The sequence below is a fragment of the Haliotis rubra genome, unplaced genomic scaffold (genome assembly GCF_003918875.1).
Source record: "Haliotis rubra isolate DU_JTF1 unplaced genomic scaffold, ASM391887v1 Scf703, whole genome shotgun sequence".
NCBI classification, from domain to species: Eukaryota; Metazoa; Mollusca; class Gastropoda; order Lepetellida; family Haliotidae; genus Haliotis; species Haliotis rubra.
The window spans coordinates 323437-347801 of record NW_025767417.1 but is presented as its reverse complement, the minus strand read 5'-3'; the positions used below and the strand labels follow the sequence as shown (position 1 = coordinate 347801).

The following is a 24365-nucleotide window of genomic DNA, read 5'->3' as shown; positions in this document are numbered from 1 at the left end:
GTCCCTCAGCGTAATCATCAAGGATGCTTCATTATGTGGCATTGTCTTGTATCCGATGTCACACATCACACCAATTTACATCCTCTTGGCAAAACTGTTCCTGCAAAATGTGTCTGGTTTTAATGTCCAAATATGATTTGTGAATATTGTCTCTGCTGTCATTAAGAATTTACATAACCACCTTTCAGCATTACAAATGATATCATGAATAGAATACTGGTAGATTTAGTGTTTCACCTTGGCTGATCATGCTCTAGAGTTGTGGATGTTGTGCTGGGTTGTAGAAGACTTGACCACTTGTTTCAGGCATCAAGCAGCGGATCCTGGACATGCTGCTCTGCTACAACCCACTGTGGCTGCGGATTGGCCTTGAGGTAATCACAGCCTATCTACATGTCCAGTTTAAACAGGGTTATGTCTAGTCATTTAGTGTGTCTGTTTTTGTTTATGGTTTACCCAAACTACATGCTGTGTCAATCATTGACTGATGTGAATCAAAACAAACAAGGGTCATTTAGTCAAAGTCTCATACCAAACTGATGAAGTACACTGTTACCTTATAAACAGAATCTTCAACCTCTTTTCCTTTATGTCTCATGTTAAGAGACTTTCTTAAAGTTGGATTTAGTGATAGACACAGCTGGCTTTAGTGATAGACACAGATGGCTTTAGTGATAGACACAGTTGGCTCTTTTGATAGAAACTTGATGTCCTATGCTAATCAGATTACACAGTCATCTAATCAGATTACAAATCTGCAAAAGAAATTGTATCAGTTTTGCTTGATTAATTTTGCAAGTCAGTCTGCAAAAAGTGTGAGGAATGTAAAAGCTTGTCTAGTTGACATTGCAGTTTTTGTCAACATACAATTAGCAGTTGGTACATATGGTGTTTTTCAGACCATGTTTTCCCATGTTTGTATTTCAGTATGTAGAGCTGTAGGCATTTCCAGCAAGAATTCCTGAAAAACTGCTGATGTGGCATAAAACAATGCTTGATCAAACTCTTTTATTTAGGATCGTTGTATCTATTGATTAATGTTTTTCATATATGACCTAAATGCTTTCAAAAAGTCGCATGACATTTTCTTGTCCATGTTTCAGACTATCTATGGTGAAGTCCTGCCCCTGCAGTCTAACAGTGATGTGATTGGCCTGTCTCGCTATGTCTTGTGTCGTCTCCTTGGCAACCCAGACGTTGCTCAGGTGTATGCCCACCCCAGTGTGCCACATCTTTACAGAGATGGTAAACCATGGCCTCCATGTATTATACATTTTCCAGAATGGTCAAAATGTTAATCATATCAGCTCACATTTAATATATTGTACAGGGTTATGCATCTGGCTTATATGCTCTCATATTTTATGTAAAGTTTCCACAATAGACAGTTTTTCATTGAATGAGAGGCTTGTCACTTGACCACGAAAATGACTTCAAAATTATCTCTCTGCCTAAAGTGAAAGTGACTGTAGTCTATGAAAAATCTATTGACACATCCTTTATGATCACCATGGAATAATCAGCTGATTCATCAGTGATCACTGAATGCCACACGTTCATTGATGATGTCAACACACCCTGATGGTAACGATATAGGGTCCCATTCGATTAGTTACAGCTGAGTTGTTAGACATAGCCCTAGTCCTAGTTCCTACTACAAGTTGAAGGCTATCGTTCAGTCAAATCACTTAGATCGGTGTCCACACAAAGTGACATCCATTTGTGTTGACATGTAGGTGAAATAACTGAAGAGACTTGATCTTACAAGAGAAACTGAACAGTGTTTCGCCTGAGAATACAGTTGCGAACCTACACTTATTTACACTCTCTGTTCTTCTTTTGTAGAGATGCGATAAACATACTGACATTATTGCTAGTATCTCTTAATCACTTGACAAATCCATGTTGCCGAGACATGTTTTAGAATCTCATGAGATGTGAGTTGTACATGACTTGAAAACTACACAAAAATCCAAAGTTGTTTACAATCTTTATTGTTACTCCAAGTTGTATGCTGCAAGTTGTTACTACAGGTCACACCATGACAGCACTACTTAAAGCTAAACTGACCATCCTTGTAAAACACCTGTTTCAGGGTATGCGGAGGCCATTGCAAAGCATGCACTGAAGAAGTTCTTGCTCCTAGTGTACTTCCTGGACCACGCCAAGACTGCTCGCCTCATACAGCATGACCCCTGCCTGTTCTGTAAGGACTCTGATGTCAAGGTGAGGTTATAGGAAGCTGTGTGATACTTAGACTCCTGAAAATCTCATCTTTCGCTCAGTGATGATACCCAGGGCTCCAGATAAGGGCCCTATCGGCGTATGTACGGATAAAAAATATGCAGGATTCCACGTGTCTCTATATCTGTGTGTGTGAGCATAGTTTGATGTGTCTCTTTATCTCTGTCCTCAAGCGTAGTTCCATGTGTCTCTTTGTCTCACCGTGTGAGAGCATAGTTCCATGTGTCTCTATGTCTCACCGTGTGAGAGCATAGTTCCATGTGTCTCTTTGTCTCTGTCCTCAAGCATAGTTCCATGTGTCTCTATGTCTCACCGTGTGAGAGCATAGTTCCATGTGTCTCTATGTCTCACCGTGTGAGAGCATAGTTCCATGTGTCTCTATGTCTCACCGTGTGAGAGCATAGTTCCATGTGTCTCTATGTCTCACCGTGTGAGAGCATAGTTCAATGTGTCTCTATGTCTCACCGTGTGAGAGCATAGTTCCATGTGTCTCTATGTCTCACCGTGTGAGAGCATAGTTCCATGTGTCTCTATGTCTCACCGTGTGAGAGCATAGTTCCATGTGTCTCTTTGTCTCACCGTGTGAGAGCATAGTTCCATATGTCTCTATGTCTCACCGTGTGAGAGCATAGTTCCATGTGTCTCTATGTCTCACCGTGTGAGAGCATAGTTCCATGTGTCTCTTTGTCTCACCGTGTGAGAGCATAGTTCCATGTGTCTCTTTGTCTCTGTCCTCAAGCATAGTTCCATGTTTCTCTTTGTCTCACCGTGTGAGAGCATAGTTCCATGTGTCTCTATGTCTCACCGTGTGAGAGCATAGTTCCATGTGTCTCTATGTCTCACCGTGTGAGAGCATAGTTCCATGTGTCTCTATGTCTCACCGTGTGAGAGCATAGTTCCATGTGTCTCTTTGTCTCTGTCCTCAAGCATAGGACCCGTGAAGATCCGGGGTAGAATAGGTCTTCAGCAACCCATGTGCTTGCCATAAAAAGGCGACTATCTTGTCGTAAGAGGCGACTAACGGGATCGGGTGGTCAGTTTCGCTGACTTGGTTGTCACATGTCATCGGTTCCCAATTGCGCAGATTGATGCTCATGCTGTTGATCACTGGATTGTCTGGTCCAGACTCGATTATTTACAGACCGCCGCCATATAGCTGGAATATTGCTGAGTGCGGCGTAAAACTAAACTCACTCACTCACTCACTCACTCCTCAAGCATAGTTCCATGTGTCTCTTTGTCTCACCGTGTGAGAGCATAGTTCCATGTGTCTCTATGTCTCACCGTGTGAGAGCATAGTTCCATGTGTCTCTATGTCTCACCGTGTGAGAGCATAGTTCCATGTGTCTCTATGTCTCACCGTGTGAGAGCATAGTTCCATGTGTCTCTTTGTCTCTGTCCTCAAGCATAGTTCCATGTGTCTCTTTGTCTCACCGTGTGAGAGCATAGTATCATGTGTCTCTATGTCTCACCGTGTGAGAGCATAGTTCCATGTGTCTCTGTCTCACCGTGTGAGAGCATAGTTCCATGTGTCTCTATTATTGAGACTCGATTATTTACAGACCACCGCCATAAGCTGGAATATTGCTGAGTTAGGCGTAAAACTAAACTCACTAACTCTAATCTTACCGTGTGTCTAAGTGAGTTTCCTGTCTCCAGGCCAGCAAGGACATGTTGATTCAGTTTTCCCGTGATTACCTGAGTGGGGAGGGGGATGTCACCAAGCACCTGGCGTACTTCGGCTACACCGTGTCCCACGTACAGACAGCCATGGATGAATTTGACTACGCTGTCACCAAGCTCGGTGTTGACCTCAGGGATGGTGTCAGGCTTTCGTAAGTACACAAGCATAGAGGAAAACTATTTCATCTCTATCCATTGTTGAAAAATCAAGGCTGTGTTTGATTCTCATAATGAGAGGCATATTTTTCAGTACATCCTTCTTAATAAGATATTTACTGGTTGGGTAGCCTAGTGGTTAAAGTGTTTGCTCATCACGCTGAAGACCGGGTTCGATTCCCCACATGGATTCAATGTGTGAAGCCCATTTCTGGTGTCCCCCCGCCATGATATTGCTGTAATATTCTTAAAAGTGGCGTTAAAACACTCACTCACTCACTCACTTAATGAAATATTAATAACAACATGAAACTTTGGACTTTACTGACTTTCCACTTTAAAAGATAGTTTATTATTCTTCATGTTGTGCTTTGATCAAATAATGAATGTCAGTGTTTCTTACACTTGTGCGTCTTGTACAGCCGGGTGTTAGAGCTCCTGACAGGGGAGTGGAATCTAGTGAAGTGCCTGCGAGCTCCAGCAGTCAGCCGTCTACAGAAGATACACAACATAGAGATGGTATTCCGGGCACTGACTGAGCGGGGACTTGATGTGGCCAAGCTTGATGGTATGGTTCTCCAAGATTCAAAACCTATCCCCAACCAGCAAACTGAGAAAGACACAATTTTTTTCAATTAACTTTAGAATAGTTTAAGTCCTCAGTTTTTAATTCAAAGTTGTTTTCTAATTGCATGTAATTGAATAATGTAAACATACGATTAAGGCGATTATGGGAATAGCCTATCATAATTGGTCCCGATATAACATTTCCTGTCTTAAGAGGCAACGTATTGGATCTGGTGGTTGATTAGTGATTTGGTTGAATGCGTGTCAGTGATGATGATACAGGGCATTGCTTATCTTATCAATATCTGTATGTATGGTATAGATACAGTTTCCTACACGCCATCACAATATTACTGGAGTATTAATTGGTGCTGTCCTGAAAATACCTTTCAAATCTTTGCTGTTGTCCATCGTCGGTTCCATTAAAGAAAGATTAAATGTTTTGTCTGAATGCCCCCTTTGTACATAATTTGTATATTATGTAGAATAAAATAAGTATTTAAATTTGTCCTGCCTAGCCTTTTCACAGGTTATGGATCATTTGAGCGTTAATCGTTGACATCATACTGCCTTAAAGCCACTCATACTACACAGTTGTGACTATCCATACATTTGTAAGTCTGAGAGCATGTGACACCCACATTACAAGTTTGTTTTGGTTTCAGGGGGCAAAATCGGAGCCAGAGATATTGTTGATGGACATCGTGAGAAGACCCTCAAGATTCTTTGGCATCTCATCTTTCACTTCCAGGTAGAACCCCCACAACCTCAGTACAATCTCCATAATTTCAGGTCAACCCATACAGTCTCACTGTGACCCTACAACCGCACTGTAACTGTGTCAAACTCAATACAGCCATGAAAACCTCTCTACAACTGAAACATCTGTGCTACCAATTTAAATTCAGCAAGATAAACCCAATATCAGACCTACAAGCATAACCTCACACCCTCAGTATAAACAGCACAATCCCAAACACCCAAGTACAACCTCATGGTAAGTCCAATCCCTGAAGAGTGCAAGGTTGTCAGTTCAATCCCAGGCCATGTGGATGATGCCCTAGCAACAGAAGCTGGAGGATGGTCAATGTTGTTTCCCTGCATGGTGCTCGGCATCTGGGGAGTGGCTGACATAAGGATTGGGCCACTCAGAGTCAGTGTATAGTTCTGGGCCCACTTGCACAGAACGATCTTAGCGCTACAATTATTGTAATTCCTTAAGATCGCGATCTTAGGCTTCGGTTACAATCGCCATCTACTTGCACAAAGCAATTGTAGGCTAAGATCATTGTAAGTTACAATCGAAACTTACAATTGGTCCGGACCAATTGTAAGGAGCTAAGATCATTTAAGTCATTTTAGAAATTTCATTCAAATTAGTGTCTGTTTCACGCAAATAATCAGCTTTACGTTTGGAGATTGGACTTATATTGCATAAAACTGTGTGGTTCGCTTCGACTCTTCAACAACACGGAGACTGCACAACCGATTTAACGCCGGATACATTGCTATTTACTGTAGTGAAACACATAACTATCGAAGTCGATATCACAAAGTACTATTCCCACCGATTCAATGTTGGAATAAGTGTGAAACAACATACCTTCTTGATAATCAAGGAAAGGATAATAGTGAATGGTGTCAGCGTTCGATTAACAATGGCCGTGACCTTTTCATTAACTCAAGAACAGATAATTTTACTTTATATCATAAGATGGGAGTGGTTTCCCTTGGCATGCCGTTGTCAGACAGTCTGTCATGCCCATTGCAGAGCTCAACATACTGATATCTCTTTTCGGTCATGGAGTGATTTTGTCTTAGTTTATCATTAAAGTAATCTACAAGTAGATACAAGTTAACGTGCAAAATCAAGTTTCTTTTCTCATCCATAAATCTAAATTTGATTATGCAATTTAAATATATACAAGTAGTCATCAAATAGAGATATACACATGATGAGGCATTACAAATTTATGTTTCAAAAAAATTTCACTTTAAGAAAAATATTTATCAACGCAATTGGGTTAAATAATTAATACACTGTGAATAATGTGATTTAATAACTACTCTCTTGAAATATTATTTAATACACACGGTATTTCCTGCCATGCATTCTTTACAACACTTCTGTAGCCATTATTTTACTGTATTTTGTTCTCGATATATTTAGGATTTTACAAACACCCCCCACCTACCACCACCAACAGCTGCGTATCAAACAATGTCTCATTGACAACCATTGGCAAATCATACATCTAGGTGTTATATCATAAGGAAATACTGTTTATATTTGTTATTTTATGTTCCATAATTAAGTCACTAAATCTAGATTCAAATTTATTCATGTATTTTTTTCAGATTTCAGTATTTTCATAAAACATGGGTAGGTATTTCTGTGGTTGCAATATCACATTCTCAGTTCATAAATCAAGACAGTTAGAATGTAGAAAATATATGCTATCGCCCCACGAATCGGTTCCTTCTAAGATTTCTGGGACTTTTTATGAAAATTCTGCAAGGTGCGATTGAGGGAGGTATGTATTGTGTGCTGGGACCAGTATCACTTTTTATTTGCGCAGCATGCTATGCTAACTTTCAGACAACTGTAGACGGGAGTCGAGTTTAAGAAATTCGTACCTCCACCGTTGAAGAGTTCGATCTTAGCTAAGATCGGGATCTTAAATATATGCCGTCTTACAATCGCTCTAAGATCGGCTTTGTGCAAGTGGATTAGGGGAATTGTATGGCGATTGTAAAGTTGATTGTAGGGACCTTAGATTGATTGTAACTAAGATTGCTCTGTGCAAGTGGGCCCTGGTTGGAATATCCATGCACAAACTGCGGGATGGGCTAGCCTCAATTCAGTACACCCTCTCAGTAGCCTCAATTCAGTACAGCCTCTCAGTAGCCTCAATTCAGTACACCCTCTCAGTAGCCTCAATTCAGTAAACCCTCTCAGTAGCCTCAATTCAGTACAGCCTCTCAGTAGCCTCAAATCAGTACACCCTCTCAGTAGCCCCAATTCAGTACACCCTCTCAGTAGCCTCAATTCAGTACACCCTCTCAGTAGCCCCAATTCAGTACACCCTCTCAGTAGCCTCAATTCAGTACACCCTCTCAGTAGCCTCAGTTCAGTACACCCTCTCAGTAGCCTCAATTCAGTACACCCTCTCAGTAGCCTCGATTTAGTACACCCTCTCAGTAGCCTTGATTCAGTACACCCTCTCAGTAGCCTCGATTCAGTACACCCTCTCAGTAGCCTCGACTCAGTACACCCTCTCAGTAGCCTCGATTCAGTACACCCTCTCAGTACCCTCAATTCTGTACACCCTCTCAGTACCCTGAATTCAGTACACCTTCTCAGTAGCCTCAATTCAGTACAGCCTCTCAGTCAGGCCTACCAAAGAAAACTTTCCCACTGTGCAGAAAAGCCCACATTAATCGTGGAAATAGCAACATAAACATATTACCTCGCTGCTGAAACAGTGAAAACGGCAACGAAAGACTATGAAACTGCAACATTTTTGTATCAGCGAACTTTGACCTCTACTGTGCATGCCCATTACCATCCGCGCTTCTTTCAAATTTCTGAACAACCTTGAATTGCCTCGCATAGAAAAAGTATTGAATATGTGGAAATAATTGCTGTCAATCATTTCATACGAATGGAAAGTAAACTAAACAAGTGTGCACACAAGTATGATGATAAATGCCAAATAACACAACAGAAATACTTTAAAAAGGGAATGTAAGCACTCACGCGTTGAACATGCGGTCGAGACTTCCTCTTCCATGTGTGCATGCTCAAAATCGAAGTTGCAGGCTCTTCGGTTTTTTATCCAGTTTTAGCGATTTAAAGTTGCCATTTTTACCATTTCAGTAGCGAGGTATTATGTTTATGTTGCTATTTCCACGATTAATGTGGACTTTTCTGCGTTTCTCTGCACAGTGGGAAAGTTTTCTTTGGTAAGCCTGTCATGAGCCTCAGTTCAGTACAGCCTCTCAGTAGCCTCAAATCAGTACACTCTCTCAGTAGCCTCAGTTCAGTACAGCCTCATTTCAGTACAGCCTTTCAGTAGCCTTCCTTCGATACAGCCTCTCAGTAGCCTCAATTCAGTACAACCTCAGTTCAGTACAGCCTCACTTCAGTACAGCCTTTCAGTAGCCTTCATTCGATACAGCCTCTCAGTAGCCTCAATTCAGTACAGCCTCAGTTCAGTACAGCCTTTCAGTAGCCTTCATTCGATACAACCTCTCAGTAGCCTCAGTTCAGTACAGCCTGTCAGTAGCCTTCCTTCGATACAGCCTCTCAGTAGCCTCAGTTCAGTACAGCCTTTGAGGAGCCTTCCTTCGATACAGCCTCTCAGTAGCCTCAATTCAGTACAGCCTCAGTTCAGTACAGCCTCTGTTCAGTACAGCCTTCCTTCGATACAGCCTCTCAGTAGCCTCAGTTCAGTAAACCCTCAGTTCAGTACAGCCAGTCAGTAGCCTTCCTTCGATACAGCCTCTCAGTAGCCTCAATTCAGTACAACCTCAGTTCAGTACAGCCTCAGTTGAGTACAGCCTTTCAGTAGCCTTCCTTCGATACAGCCTCTCAGTAGCCTCAATTCAGTACAGCCTCAGTTCAGTACAGCCTCTGTTCAGTACAGCCTTCCTTCGATACAGCCTCTCAGTAGCCTCAGTTCAGTAAACCCTCAGTTCAGTACAGCCTCAGTTCAGTACAGCCAGTCAGTAGCCTTCCTTCGATACAGCCTCTCAGTAGCCTCAATTCAGTACAACCTCAGTTCAGTACAGCCTCAGTTCAGTACAGCCTTTCAGTAGCCTTCATTCGATACAGCCTCTCAGTAGCCTCAATTCAGTACAGCCCAGTTCAGTACAGCCTGTCAGTAGCCTTCATTCGATACAGCCTCTCAGTAGCCTCAGTTCAGTAAAGCCTCAGTTCAGTACAGCCTGTCAGTAGCCTTCCTTCGATACAGCCTCTCAGTAGCCTCAGTTCAGTACAGCCTTTGAGGAGCCTTCCTTCGATACAGCCTCTCAGTAGCCTCAATTCAGTACAGCCTCAGTTCAGTACAGCCTCTGTTCAGTACAGCCTTCCTTCGATACAGCCTCTCAGTAGCCTCAGTTCAGTAAACCCTCAGTTCAGTACAGCCAGTCAGTAGCCTTCCTTCGATACAGCCTCTCAGTAGCCTCAGTTCAGTACAGCCTTTGAGGAGCCTTCCTTCGATACAGCCTCTCAGTAGCCTCAGTTCAGTACAGCCTTTTAGTAGCCTTCCTTCGATACAGCCTCTCAGTAGCCTCAGTTCAGTACAGCCTTTTAGTAGCCTTCCTACGATACAGCCTCTCAACCTCATTTTTGTTCCCACAACCCAAATATAACCATCACATCTTCAGTACAACCACTAAAACCTCAGTAGGACCTTAGCCTCAGTAGGACAGTATCTACGTTAACACAGCAACCATTACAGTTAACCTCCCTGCGACCAAAAAGACATCACAACAGTCTTTTTGTAAAATCAAATTGCCTAGAGCATGCATGCCTGTTTGACTTCATTCAGTTTGGTTGTCATGTATCGTGTTTCTGCAATGGCTGACAGATCATAATGATCATGTTATGCCACTTGACCCTCCTGTTTGGTTGGCTGGATCATGTGTTATCGTGTTTCATGCAGTGGCATGCCTGTTGTTGCAGTCTTATATATGACATGTTATGCCACTTGTTACAGTCTTATGATACCATTATGTTTACCTAGAATGGCTGCTGTGTGTTTATGTGTGAAAAGTGTTGTTACCTCTTATGTATGTATGAATGTGTTACTTTATATGTTTATGAATGTTCATGGATGTGTGTGTGTGTGTGTGTACGTACATATGTGTGTTACCTATATATATGTGTGTTACCTATGCATATATAATATGTGTGTTAACTATGTTTATATGTGTTTTATCGGTGTTTATATGTGTTTTATCGGTGTTTGTGAATATGGTCCCTTTGTTTATAAACAAGTTCCATCTCCCTCAGGTTGACGTACTGATCAACTTGGAACAACTCCGTGAGGAGACATCCCTCCTCGAACAGTCACTCAGGGTCAAGGTCAACATGCAGAAACTCCTCAAAATAAAACAAGAAGACAACCTTGGTAGGTATCTCCAAGACATGTTTTAGGACTGCAAGTATAACTTTGTCTTAGGAGATACAAAAACTGCCTCATTTGTTTTCTAAAAGCAGCGTGATATGCTGTTATTTGAACACTATGTGTCGTCAGGATACGTAACACTGTCAGTCAGATATTGGGAAATAAAAAGTTTTAAAAATGTTGCTGTCCTTCACAATGTGTCAGTAGATCAAATACCATACGTTTTACAATGAGCTGTTGTTAGTTTCTTTGACTGTAGTCTCACATAGGCACAGATACATGATTAACTTGATAAACCTATATATAACTGTTCACACAGAGATGCTCACCCACTTACCCACGATGATGTTCACCTCTGTTTGCAGCACGTCGTGACAGCGGGGGTCTGATGAGCCAGGACAACGAGAGGCTGGAGATGCTGCTGAAGTGGTGTCGAGTTGTGTGTCTGCACTACGGAGTCAAGGTCGGTGATAAAGAAAAGATACTAGCAGGGACCCATGAAGGTCCGGGTTAGAATGTACCTTCAATAACCCATGCTTGTCGTAAGAGGCGACTTACTGGATCAGGTGGTCAGGCTCGCTGGCTTGGTTGACACATGTCATCGGTTCCCAACAGAACGATGCTCATGCTGTTGATCACTGGATTGTCTTGTCCAGACTAGATTATTTACAGACCTCCGCCATATAGCTGGAATATTGCTGAGTGCGGCGTTAAACTAAACTCACTCACTCACTTACAAGCAGAGGTTGTGGATAGTTTTCATTTACTCCGATCATATTTATCTTTCAACATTCTATGAAAAACACATTCTTTTACCTGTGGTTATGTCTGTCTTATGTAGTGAAACAGACTCAGATCTCATGTCCAAAGCTGACAACTAGCTCAAATCACAAGCATCCTTCATTTTGATTTGGCCGTCAAAGTTCTCTCAGTGACCATTTATGGACTGTTTCACAAATCTTGACAGAGAGGTATCACATCAGTATTAAAGGTCTGATTAAAGCATTCTGGATGATCTCAACGACATGTAATGTTTGTAAGGGCATGTCCGCCGAATATAGTCATTGTAAACAATCACTACATGCAGGTGGAGAACTTCACGGTGTCATTTTCTGATGGGCGTGCCCTGTGCTGCCTGCTGCACCACTACCACCCTGGGCTGCTGCCGCTGTCGCAAGTCCACTTCCAGACCTCCCAGAGTCGCCAACAGGATCTCGAGGATAAGGAGGAGGCCGCTTGTGACCTTGACCTTAGCCAAGATTGGAGTTTCCAATATGGCACAGGTGAGGCCTTTTGTGCATGAAACTTGATTCTAGAACTTAAGGCATGTTAACAAGAAAAGGTGAAGGGGCATTCAAGACTGAAAGAAGTTCCATAAATGTATTTCTGTGTTCCTGCTTTTGAAGCCCATCAAAAATTGCAAGAATGATCAGTAGCATACAGGATTTATGCTGGCCTCAAATGTTATGTCTGTCTTAAAAAGTCTCTGTATGTCATGTAGATCAGAGACTGTTTTGCAGCAGGTGTTGGAAGTAGATGTGTATTTGAGTGACAGGTATTAGATGGTTTGACTGACATTTACGTTTTGTGCTCCACACAGGACTAGACGACCCCGAGCTGTACGAGCAGCTGCTTGTCAACGAGAGAGAAAACTTCAAGACTTTGTATGAGAAGGTGGGAGTTTGTTTGATATCAAATCAGTAATATTTCACTTTCCTGTCAAACAGATTGTCAGTGCCTGTGTGTATAATCTATTCGTGTAATTGTAGCTGAGCTCTTGTTGTCAAATCAAATGACATATAGACTGTATTTTAAACTTTCCAGGTGTCCGAGCTCGGTGGCATCCCCTTAATGTTGAAGTCTGTTGACATGTCCAACACCATACCCGATGAGAAGGTGGTGGTCACCTATGTGTCGTATTTGTGTGGCCGTCTACTGGACATCAGACAGGAGTCACGAGCAGCACGCGTCATCCAGATAGCCTGGAGGCATTACAAGCTCCGCACAGCACTCCGAGCACAACAAGTAAGTCTAGGCTAATAGCTCCATACAGCACTCCGAGCACAACATGTAAGTCTAGGCTAATAGCTCCATACAGCACTCCAGGCACAACATGTAAGTCTGGGCCAATAGCTCCATACAGCACTCCGGGCACAACATGTAAGTCTAGGCCAATAGCTCCATACAGCACTCCATACACACTCTGACATGTAAGTCTGGGGCAATAGCTCCATACAGCACTCTGAGGGCACAACATGTAAGTCTGGGCCAATAGCTCCGCACAGCACTCTGAGCACAACATGTAAGTCTGGGGCAATAGCTCCATACAACACCTCCGAGCACAACATGTAAGTCTAGGGCAATAGCTCCATACAGCACTCCGGGCACAACATGTAAGTCTAGGGCAATAGCTCCATACAGCACTCGGGGCACAACATGTAAGTCTAGGGCAATAGCTCCATACATCACTCCGAGCACAACATGTAAGTCTTGGGCAATAGCTCCATACAGCACTCCGGGCACAACATATAAGTCTAGGGCAATAGCTCCATACAGCACTCCGGGCACAACATGTAAGTCTAGGGCAATAGCTCCATACAGCACTCGGGGCACAACATGTAAGTCTAGGCCAATAGCTCCATACAGCACTCTGAGCACAACATGTAAGTCTGGGGCAATAGCTCCATACAGCACCTGTAAGTCCCAATAGCTCCAGCACCTCCGAGCACAACATGTAAGTCTAGGGCAATAGCTCCATACAGCACTCCGGGCACAACATGTAAGTCTAGGGCAATAGGTCATAAAATAACACCCGCAGAGTTACCAGGACAACACATAGATCAAGGAACTCCACATAACTCTCTTATATAATGGTACAGACAGGACCACTAATTATTGTCCACTCACTGGTCCTGTGGTCTAGTGGGAATTTAGAAAGGTTTCTTTCCCTGGTTGCATACCATGGATATGGAATGATCCTGATGATTAAAGGTTCCAACTGCTTGTTTTGTCAGAACCATACCTGTGCTTATGGGTTTCTGTGAAACCATACATGTCTAAGACCTGCATTACTTCTGACTCTCCGGACTTTCTGAATGGGTAGCCTAGTGGTTAAAGCGTTCCAAAGCACTGAAGACCCAGGTTCGATTCCCGCATGGGTACAATGTGTGAAGCCCATTTCTGGTGGTTTCTTTCTCCCCTCCCCTTTCCACTCAGACTTTCTGAAATCTGAATCTGAGCACACACAAATCATATTTGTTTTGTTTTGTAAGCCATAAACTACTGTAGTCTGTAAGGCAGCATGTATTAAGTATTACACATTGAGGACAAACTGATTAATGCCTGCTCTTCCCTTTATAGCATGAGATCAAAGCAGCTCGAGTCATCCAGACTCGAGTGAGAGAGTTCCTCCAACGTAAACAAAGGAGAAACAGATGAGGGCAGCCATCGTTCTACAGGCTGTTTGGAGGGGTCACAAGGCCAGGTCAGAGGCACGTCTGCTGAGACTGGCACGAGACAACGCCAACATGGGGGACGCTGTCACCAAGATTCAGGTCAGAACATGGGCCAGTGTAAAACCTTAAACAGTGGTTACCGCTTCCGATTTGTACCAACCTCTACATGGTGATTTATCCAAAAATGATTCATACTCATATTTTCTTTAAAAATTCCTGAAAAATATTGTTGATGGCGAATTTGTTCTGAAGCAGTTTTATGACAGTCAGCAATAGTGCAACTATGTTACAAGAGTCATGTAATCAGAATAGTCAAGTCACAGGTTGTGTATGTGGGGATTGGGAAACCTATTGGTCAAAGTTTTCACCTGACTAACTGTATTTGAATCCACATATGGGTATAATGTATCAAGTACATACTAAATGTCCCAAAGTACAATGTTTCAAGCACAGACTAAGTGTTCCCAAGGCCCACCATCCTCGATAATCTCCAGGGTATACATTACGATAAATCTCCACTAGTACCCTAGATGCATCTATGGCTCGGCCTGATAATTTTATTACCTCCCTTTGCTGGCTCTGCATTCTCACAGTAGCCAATCAGATAAGCTGCCATTACAACCGAGCTTGCCAGTGTAAACAAAGATAGTGGTCGCAAGCCGCGGAGGTTTGTTCGCATTGCAACTCAGATTTGGGGAGATATCATACAGAAAAATTGACAGGTCTAAAACCTTAAAAAAATATTTGCAAGAACTCCTTCTACCTCTTTCAGAGTACTTCTGCAACAATTGTATTGCCAAGTGTAATTGGTTAGAAAAGAGAAGCGAAGTGAGTTGTGATTGGTATGCTTAACTTCCCAGTGTAGACACCTGTTGGATAAAAAGCCAGCCAAGGGAGGTAATAAAATCATAGGTCCGTAAATGCATCCAGGGTATAGTGGAGATTTATCGTAACATATACCCTAGAAAATATTCGAGGATGAAGGCCCACTTGCACAAAGCGATCTTCGCATATGATGACTATAACTCCATACTCAACTTAAGACAGTCATAGCAGTAAGATCACCTTGTGCAGTGGGTCTTGTGCTTTTGTTGAAGGATGCTCTGTGTATAGAGTCACATTTATCTGGAGACACTGACCCGTAACCAGTCATTGTTCTGTGTTTTCAGGCCGCAATGCAGGGATTTGCTGCTAAACGGCAATATCAGCGTCTTCGTAAATCAACCATAACCCTTCAAGCCCATGTGAGAGGACATCTAGCAAGGAGACATGTTGCTAAGCAACACCAAGCTGCAAGCAACATTCAGAGCACCTACAGAAGCTTGATCGCAACACGGAAACATCGAGAAGAGTTCCTAGCCAAGAGATCTGCTGCCATTACTGTACAGAGAGCATTCAGAGCAGCTGCCAACAACCGTGTGGCTCGCACATCAGCTGCAGTTGGCGTGATCCAGAGAGCCTGGCGAGGATACAGCTGTCGCAAGAAGCTGGTGGATCTAAGAAGATCTGTGGTCCTGCTGCAGGGATTTGTGAGGATGAGGAACACGAGGAGGGATTATCTTGAACTAAAGAAAACTGCTGTCTCACTACAGGAGAGAGTCCGGGCCAACAAACTGTCAGCCACAGCAAGACAAGACTTTCTGACGAAGAAGACAGCAGTAACCACGCTTCAGTCGCGTGTCAGGGGCTATCAGCAGAGGATGAAGTACGCCCAAAACAGAAACGCTGCCATCTGCATTCAGAAACACTTCCGTGGACATAAGTATCGGGTGAAGTTCCGTGCAATGAGACTAGCTGCGATAATTCTCCAGCGTGCATACCGACTACACAAGATGGCTGGTGAAGAGCGAGAGGCACTGCTGAGATGGACGGCTGCTTGTGTGACAGTACAGCGTTGGTGGAGGGGACTGCAGCAGAAGAAGATGGAGAGACGACACACAGCAGCTACCCTCATCCAAGCTACATACAGATGTCATATTGCAAGGAGGGAGTACCAGCGCAAACAGTCAGCTGTGCTGACTCTACAGACATCCTTCAGGAGGATGGCCGCCAGGGCACAGTTCCTTCATACCAAGGCTGCTGTTATCATCCTCCAACACCACACCAGGCTCCACTTGAACAAACGACAGATCCAGTCCCAGATGCAGGCCAAGAGAGATGCTGTTGTGCGACTTCAGACATGTTGGAGAAGACTTCAAGCAGAGAGACAATATAGCGCCATCAGACAAGCGGTGATGGTCATTCAGAAGAATGTGCGTATGATGCAAGCTCAGATGGCGTACAAGAAGAAAATTGCAGCCATATCTTGTCTACAGCATTACGCTCGAGGCTATCTACAAAAGAAGGCCTTTTTGTCTGACCTAGCCCGTCAGACATCTGCTGCTGTGAGAATTCAGTCATGGTGGCGGATGTTGGTGAATCGACAAAAGTTTGTTTCACGGAGGCGAAACGTAGTTGTCATTCAGGCCCATGTGAGAGGCTGGCATCAGAGAATGGACTTTATGCGACAGAGGAAGGCAGCTGTTCTTATTCAGAGCTACTACAGGGCTGCTACAGCTGCTAGGGAGGCAAGAACAAAGTATCAAGTGATGATTGGTGCTGCTATGGCGATCCAGAGTGGCTGGAGAAGCTATGTCATCAAGAAGCAGTTCTCTATCATGAGGAGGTCTGCTGTGAAGATTCAGAGCAAAGTTAGAATGATGATTGCCTTGAAGAGGTACCACAACCTCAAACATGCCTGTGTTTTCCTGCAAAGACTTTACAGGGCAAATAGGAAGACCAAGTGTGTCAGGCAAGAGTTTGTATGTACTAAATCTGCTGTTGTGACCCTTCAGACAGCGTTCAGAGGACAGAGATGTCGCAAGCAGTATCAGAAAACAAAAATGTCTGCTGTAAAGATTCAGTCGTTTGTTAGAATGTATCAGGATAGATGTAAATATAGACAAATCATCCAAGCCACGTGTGTCCTTCAGCGGAGATTAAGAGCTGTAAGAGTCGGTCAGCTAGACAGGAGAGTCTATGTAACCAATAGAAACCATGTGATGAAGCTGCAGGCGGCAGTGAGGGGATGGATCTGTCGCAGAGCGTTCACACAGGCCAGACATGCTGCAGTGACCATCCAGAAACATGTGAGAATGCACCAGCAGGTGAAGAGATACAGGCAGCTGAAGCAGCATGTCAGGATGGACAGGGCTGCTGTGGTCCTGCAGAACAGATGGAGGATGCTGGTGGAGAGGAGGAGGTTCACAACGATGAGGGCAGCGTGTGTCTGTGTGCAACAGCAGTACAGAGCTGTGCGTTCCGGCAGACAGCAGCGACAGAAGTATCTGAACATTAAACAAGCAGTGATCACCTTACAAGCTGCTTACAGAGCTGCTGTTTGTAAAAGAGATGCTAAAAGGAAACAATCTGCAGTACTTATTCAGAGTTACGTTCGCAAACATTTAATCAGATCAAGGTTTCTATGTATGAAGAAATCGGCAATTAAATTGCAAGCATGTGTGAGGATGATTAAGGAGAGGAATGTTTACAGGCAGCAGAAACAAGCTGTTTGTCACATTCAGCAGTGGTACAGAAGTATCAAACATGGTCAGAGATCTCGGAGACGGTTCCTGATCATGAAGGGAGCAGCTATGACAATACAGGCTGTCTGGAGGGGCTACATTGTCAGATGTCGGTTGGCGCTCTACCAGAGAAATGCTTCTGTTATACAGTCTGCCTTCCGTGCCCACCAACAGCAGAAGCAATATCGCCAACTTCGGGCCACAGCCATCAGCTTACAGAAGCTCTACAGAAACAACAAGGCAGCCACACTGGAGAGACAGAGGTTTGTCCAAAAGAAATCTGCTTCTGTCATCGTTCAGAAAACAGTTAAAATGTTCCTGGCAAGGAGGAGATACTTGGAGCAGAAGTCTGCAGCACTGAAGATTCAGAGGGCATATAATTGTTACAAGGAGAGGTCAGCATTTATCCTGCAGAGAGAAGCAGCAAAGGTCATTCAGGAGAAGTGGAGGGCGACCTTATCCGCCCGGGAACAGCGTCGGCAGTACCTGATCGTGGTGGGAGCAGCAATCACTATACAACAAGGATACAGGAGCTATCGGACTCGACGGAACTTCCTTCACACACGCCATCAAATCATCCAAGTCCAGGCTTATGTCAGAGCATTCCTCCACAGGAAGAGATATCAGCGTTTACAGGAAGCTGCTCGTACGATTCAAACCCTGTATCGAAGAAGATGCCAAGCACAGAATCAGAGGGAGGAGTTCTTGAAGATGAGGATGTCAGTATGCACGCTCCAGTCTGCCTACAGACGATGGAAGCACAGACAGGTTGGGAGAAGACATGTCGCTGCTACTACCATACAGTCAGTGTTCAGGATGCTCGTCGTAAAGAAGCAGTTCTGTTTGACCAGACAGAGAGTCGTCCTTGTCCAAGCAGTTGTCCGAGGGTTCCTGGCGAGGTGTGCCTACTGCCACAAGCTGCAAGCTATTTCTGTCATACAGAGAAACACACGGACATTCCTACTGTTTAATGGCCTGCGTCAGATGGTGGCTCGACGGAGACATGCTGTCGGTGTGATTCAGAGAGCGTACAGAATGTATAGGCACACTAAAGAACTGAACAGACAAAAGTCAGCAATACTGATCCAGAGAGCATACAAGAGGTACAGGCACACGCTAGAACTGAAGAAACACAAAGCAGCAACAATTATTCAATCCACATTCCGAATGCATTCTAAGCGTAAGACTTTCCGACAGACCAGTCAAGCAGCCATCTTGATCCAGAGCAGTTGGCGAGGCTACATGGTGAGACGGACGTTCAGACAGACACTACAGAAGCATCGTGCTGCAGTGTGTCTTCAGAGAAGTTACCGTGGTTACAAGGCTAGAGTTCATCTTCAGGTGAGTGACTCTTATTTGCTTTACCTTTTTCCCATGTTCACATTCAAAACACATTTGTCAAGTCAAAACACATATCTGGAAATTTTTCAAAGGATATAGGTTGACACTGCAATAAAATAGAACTTGTTATCTTATATCTGACCATTTCATCCAGCCTTAAGTGAACTTGGGAAAAATTAATCATCTTCACTTTTTAAAAAAACAAAACTTTTTTATGACTCCCCTGTTTAACAATTCACCTTTTTAAAAGTATTTAATAGCATCTTGTGAAGATGGAACTGGTCATTAACATAGGACTGTCAGTGGCACTATGCAATGTCGACTCACCGAGATGAAGAATCTACAATGAAGATGCTACTGTTTTTCACAAAACACCTCCACATGGCCACATCATGCAAACATCTCAAAACTCTATTATTGACGTATTGTAATTTAAAATATGTCAAATCTGTCAGTTTTTGGTTTCATATGAACTGTTGCAGTACTCGTGAACAAATACTTTTGAGGTTGAGTATAGGGACTATCACTTTGCATTATAGTTTAGAAGGCATCCATGAGTTGATAAGGGTCAAAGTGTCGCTAATAAGCAATATATAATGTCAAAAGATCATCACAGCGTCTCCGCGCTAGCTCAAGACCTTGAACTTTGTGCTTTAGACAAATAGACATTCGTTAAAAAGGCCATACTCATGTTAACAGGTGCAATCTTGTGTTGTGAGTTTAACATGTTCCACTATTGATCACATAGCTGAATGATAACTGCAACCAATTTCGTAACAGATATGGACTATATGGACCTATTCATAAAATGACTTGACAACTTTATTATCTCAGAAGCAGACCTCATCTTCCAGATACCAAGTTTGGATTAAGTATAATTCAGACCATTCAGCATCAAAACAGATTGTGTTTAATTCTGAGTTTGCATGCAAGCAGTCACTTTTAATCTGAGAAATGTATAAAATCATGCATTTCATGATTTTAAGTAAGTTCGTCAGCTCAGTTGATCCATTGATGGAATCATGTTAGAGAATTTGTGATGTGCAAGTCGTAACATCATCTACAGTGATGTACAACAAGGTGTTTATATGTCATTACACAATAGCGGAACTGCTAGAACCAACTATCAAATCCAAGAACAGAAAATGTTCAGTGCGAACTGCTAATAATAAGTGTGTGTATCTGTGCCCATATTGGTTGTATTTGACAATGAGTAGAAGCGGATTGTGGCTTGTACTGAATAAAACCTCTCAGCTTGAAAAGCCCAAACGTGGATCAATACTGACTGTGAGTGTGAACTAACGTTACACACAGATGTATATCGAAGGAAGGTTGTCATGTATACTTCCCTTCAAAGCTTAGACTCACTATTGTAAATGTAGCCACTTGCTTCAGTCAGCTGTTCTAAATAATACCAAGTATTACATTTAGTATGTATCAGGTATCTACCTGTAAACTAGTCAGGAGTATATTCTTAACTTGTAGTCAAAGTAATAAGCGGCACCCCAGTGATGGAATTTGGTATAGAAACATTTTGACTATATTTATGTTGATATTATCGGGATCAACAGAATAGCTGTAAAAAGACTGTTGGGACTGCAATTTCTGTTTGAAAGATATTTTAGCATTAGCTTAACAAGTAAGGTGTGAAAACTAGTATGCTTTTCATCCATAAAAAAACTAGGTTATTTGCAGGGCTTCAGTTTGCAATGTATTTAGTTCTTGCTGTCAATTTCATGACAAACTTATTGTAGAGACTAGGAATTTTAAGTACTTCAGCCATGGATAGCTTTTAAAAATTGATTGTTATCGCCAGAAGTTGTGGCAAACTAGACAAATATACACTCTGCAAACACTTTCTATGCTGTGGGACCTAGACATTCTCTAGCTGCAGTTCAAGGATTCTCAACTAGGTGCCCCTTGGTGGCCAACTGGGAAGAAACATTATTTTGTTCAGATTTCTTATTGTCTTCAGAGGTATGCCTGTTTTATTGTGTATTTCCCAGATAGCATTGATATGTTGGACCATAGTTGGTCCATAATCACCGGTTTGGTTGGCCCATGGTTGTCAAACTGACGATGGGCCCACTTGGATATGCTCATCGGCTCCACAGTGGCCCATCATGTTGGCTCATTGTTGGGCCAACAAATGAAAATTCACACAAAACCATGGCCCATAGTTGGCCCAACGTAGTGATTTTGTTGGCCTTATGTTGGCACCACCGTGTTACAACATTTAGCTCTTTCTTGACCTTTGTACTAAACCATGGCCCATACTTGGCCCAACGATGTGATTTAGTTGGCCTTATGTTGGCACAACTGTATTTCAACATTTACCTCTTTCCTGACCTCTGCAATCAGAAACATATAAACAACACAACAAGTTAATCAAGTGAACTAATTAATTCTTTTTTTCATTGTTATTTGAACATTATTGTATTTCTTGAAAATATTCTTGTCTTAGGTCTTTTGGCTGTCGCCGCTGACAGGTTTTTCGAACTGCTCCTGAAAAAAACAACCCAAAAATTTCATGAAACTGTCAGATATCATAATTTTAGACATGAGATCTATCGTAAAAGGACATAGTATTTGACCTTATGTTTTATTTGAAACATACAACTTAATGATTGAAAACTTCTTGTTTATTGCACAGAGTGGCGTTCGGAGGTAGATTCTTACACTGTTATCAAGCTAAAACCAAATGATTAGAAGTATATACGTAGTATGTTTTGACAATCAGCAGATTGACAGTAACAACAACATGTAATTGAATAACGACTGGTACATTATTGGGAGAGGCCAGATGGGGACTAAGAACAACAAATGGAATGGTGATGAAGCCAATAAACAAGGGGGGATTCAGTTGTAACAACAAGCTGATAGGGTGCTTTGATAGAGTCTATAGTTTGATTAGTTCTTCATTGGTCTGTTGTTTTCATGTGACTGCAAAATTTGGTTTTGTTGCAATTATTAGATTTTGTGTTAGTGAGAAATTCATTGGTCTCAAATTAAATCAAACAGACTATGAGTTGGTGGGCTACTGGTTGAGGCTCGTGAAGACATGTTGTAGGTGGTTCTGCTCATGTTCTAGGTCATGGCTGCTGGAGCAAATGTTCTTAGAGTGCTTGATCAGGGTTGAGATGACACCAAACTTAGTTTTAGGGGGCTGGTTTGACAAATTCGAAATCTTATCCACCAAGAATCAGGACTTCACAAAAAGAAAACTTTTGGAAGCCATCGAAATCAGCCGCCACAAACCTTTGATCAATAGAGACCAAGGATACTACATACCATTGGGATATGAAGAACTAATCAAACTATAGACTCTATCAAATCACCCTATCAGGTTGTTACAACCTAACACCCCTCCCCCCTCCCTTCCTTGTTAATTGGTTTCATCACTAGATCCATTTGTTGTTCTTGGTCCCCAACTGTCCGCTCCCAATTATGTTTTTTTGACAAAACATACTATGTACATGTATATATATATACTTCTCATCATTTGGTTGTAGTCACTTTTAGCTTGATAACGGTGTAAGAATCTACATCGAAAAGTCGCTCTATACAATAAACAAGAAGTTGGTTGTAAAGATGAATAATAGAGAGAGTTGTAGATGGAAACAGGAGTGTAACTGACAAACATATAATGTTAATAAAGTAAACACAATAAATTTAAATAATTTAAAATGAAATGAGATTTATCAAAGTGGTTAAAACAGGCTACCTAAAGAAAAGAGTCAATTAAATCTTTTATCTACTCAATCAATTGCCTTTCAATACAGCATGTGTCAGTTTCTTTAGCCTAAATGATGATTTAAACCAATTATTTCACAATATATTCGCAATTCAGTATCACAGAAATAACAATGCATATTTACCAGTTGAAGGCCTCCAGAAATGTAGTGTCGTCTGCTCTTTGAATATCAGGTAAAGCTATCAATGATGACAAGTTTGGTATTCAATTTGGAGAAAACAACGCTGTAAAATTCACTGCATCATAGTTGAAAGACAGGGAAATGGATTCTTTCTTTTTGCCTGTGTAATTATTTCAACTTTCATCAAAATTTTAATAAGAAAACATGGCTAAAAATGGCCGTGTGCTCACTCTTTTATTCACAATGTTGGGCCAACGGTGGCCCAACTTTGTGAAATAGATGTAAGATCAGGGAAAATAGGCAGAGTTTTTCAAATGTTGGCCCACTGTTGGACCAACGTGTAAAAAGCCACCGTTACTTTTAAGTCATTAAGATAACGTTGGACCAATGTTGTCAAACTGTTGGCCAACCAACCAACCATCTACCAACATTGGCCCAACACACCTTTGCTATCTGGGATGGAGATTAAATTTAATACAACAATATATGGAACAACCACTTCTTATTTATGATTCCTATCATCAGTAACATACAGGATATTTCACCAAATAGTTATTTGTTATACATGTTAACATTAATTAGAAAAATTGTAAATCTATTCGTGGAATTTTTAAATGACATTTACTGCTTGGAACTCTTAATCATCCTAGCACAAGAAGTTTGAAAGCCTGCAGAATGTGTACTTCATCAACCCTTAGAAATAGATGTCCTGCCTGTCACCTTTGAGTGCAACTGTCTGTTGTTAAAAGCCATCAGTTCGTCTCGTGAACTATGTTATAAAATCAGTGCTCAGGTCTGTCTGACATCAGAAGACGGGACGGTCTTTCAGATCCATAATCCCTCTTTTCATGACATCTTTATTCATTCTGTGTTATGTGTACTTCATTCGAGAGATGCCCAGTTCATCATCTCTATTTTTGGTGTTCGGTAAAAGTCCTCGGTGAAAAAGTCCTAAATTTGCCTAGGTTAAAAAGTCCCCCTTTTCATTTTCTAACAAGAAATATATAGAAAAACAATGCTTTTTAGTTTTTATATTTTCATTGTCACACACACAACAAATGTAAAGGTCTTGTGACATAATGACGTATTGAAATGTTGATGTAATATCGTACGAAATGACTACAGTTAACATTATAAATTATATCATGCATTACATGATGACATGAGATAGGTGTTAACTGCCACACCATGTAAAAACTCAGGGATGGACTTCCTTCCAGCGACAATGTCTCCACATAGTTTGTCTTGAGGAAGACATGTTGGGTTTTCTTCTTCATTGGACATTTCCAGTGGCATCCTGGGCAATTACAGTTGAGTGCCTTCTGGTCCTTCTGGAACCATTCGATG

At 42.1% G+C, this 24365-nt stretch overlaps 1 protein-coding gene across 1 annotated transcript in view; it reads left to right on the top strand.

The window, feature by feature from the left end:
• Window positions 1-24365, top strand: part of LOC124258936 (abnormal spindle-like microcephaly-associated protein homolog) — a 54599-nt gene that overhangs the window by 11113 nt on the left and 19121 nt on the right. The window contains 15 exon segments of the mRNA XM_046692995.1: window positions 307-374; window positions 1104-1245; window positions 2096-2226; window positions 3904-4079; window positions 4506-4651; window positions 5316-5401; window positions 10670-10787; window positions 11150-11247; window positions 11872-12067; window positions 12385-12458; window positions 12609-12809; window positions 12840-12854; window positions 14145-14217; window positions 14220-14338; window positions 15409-19143. Coding sequence (XP_046548951.1) covers window positions 307-374; window positions 1104-1245; window positions 2096-2226; window positions 3904-4079; window positions 4506-4651; window positions 5316-5401; window positions 10670-10787; window positions 11150-11247; window positions 11872-12067; window positions 12385-12458; window positions 12609-12809; window positions 12840-12854; window positions 14145-14217; window positions 14220-14338; window positions 15409-19143 — 5378 coding nt within the window.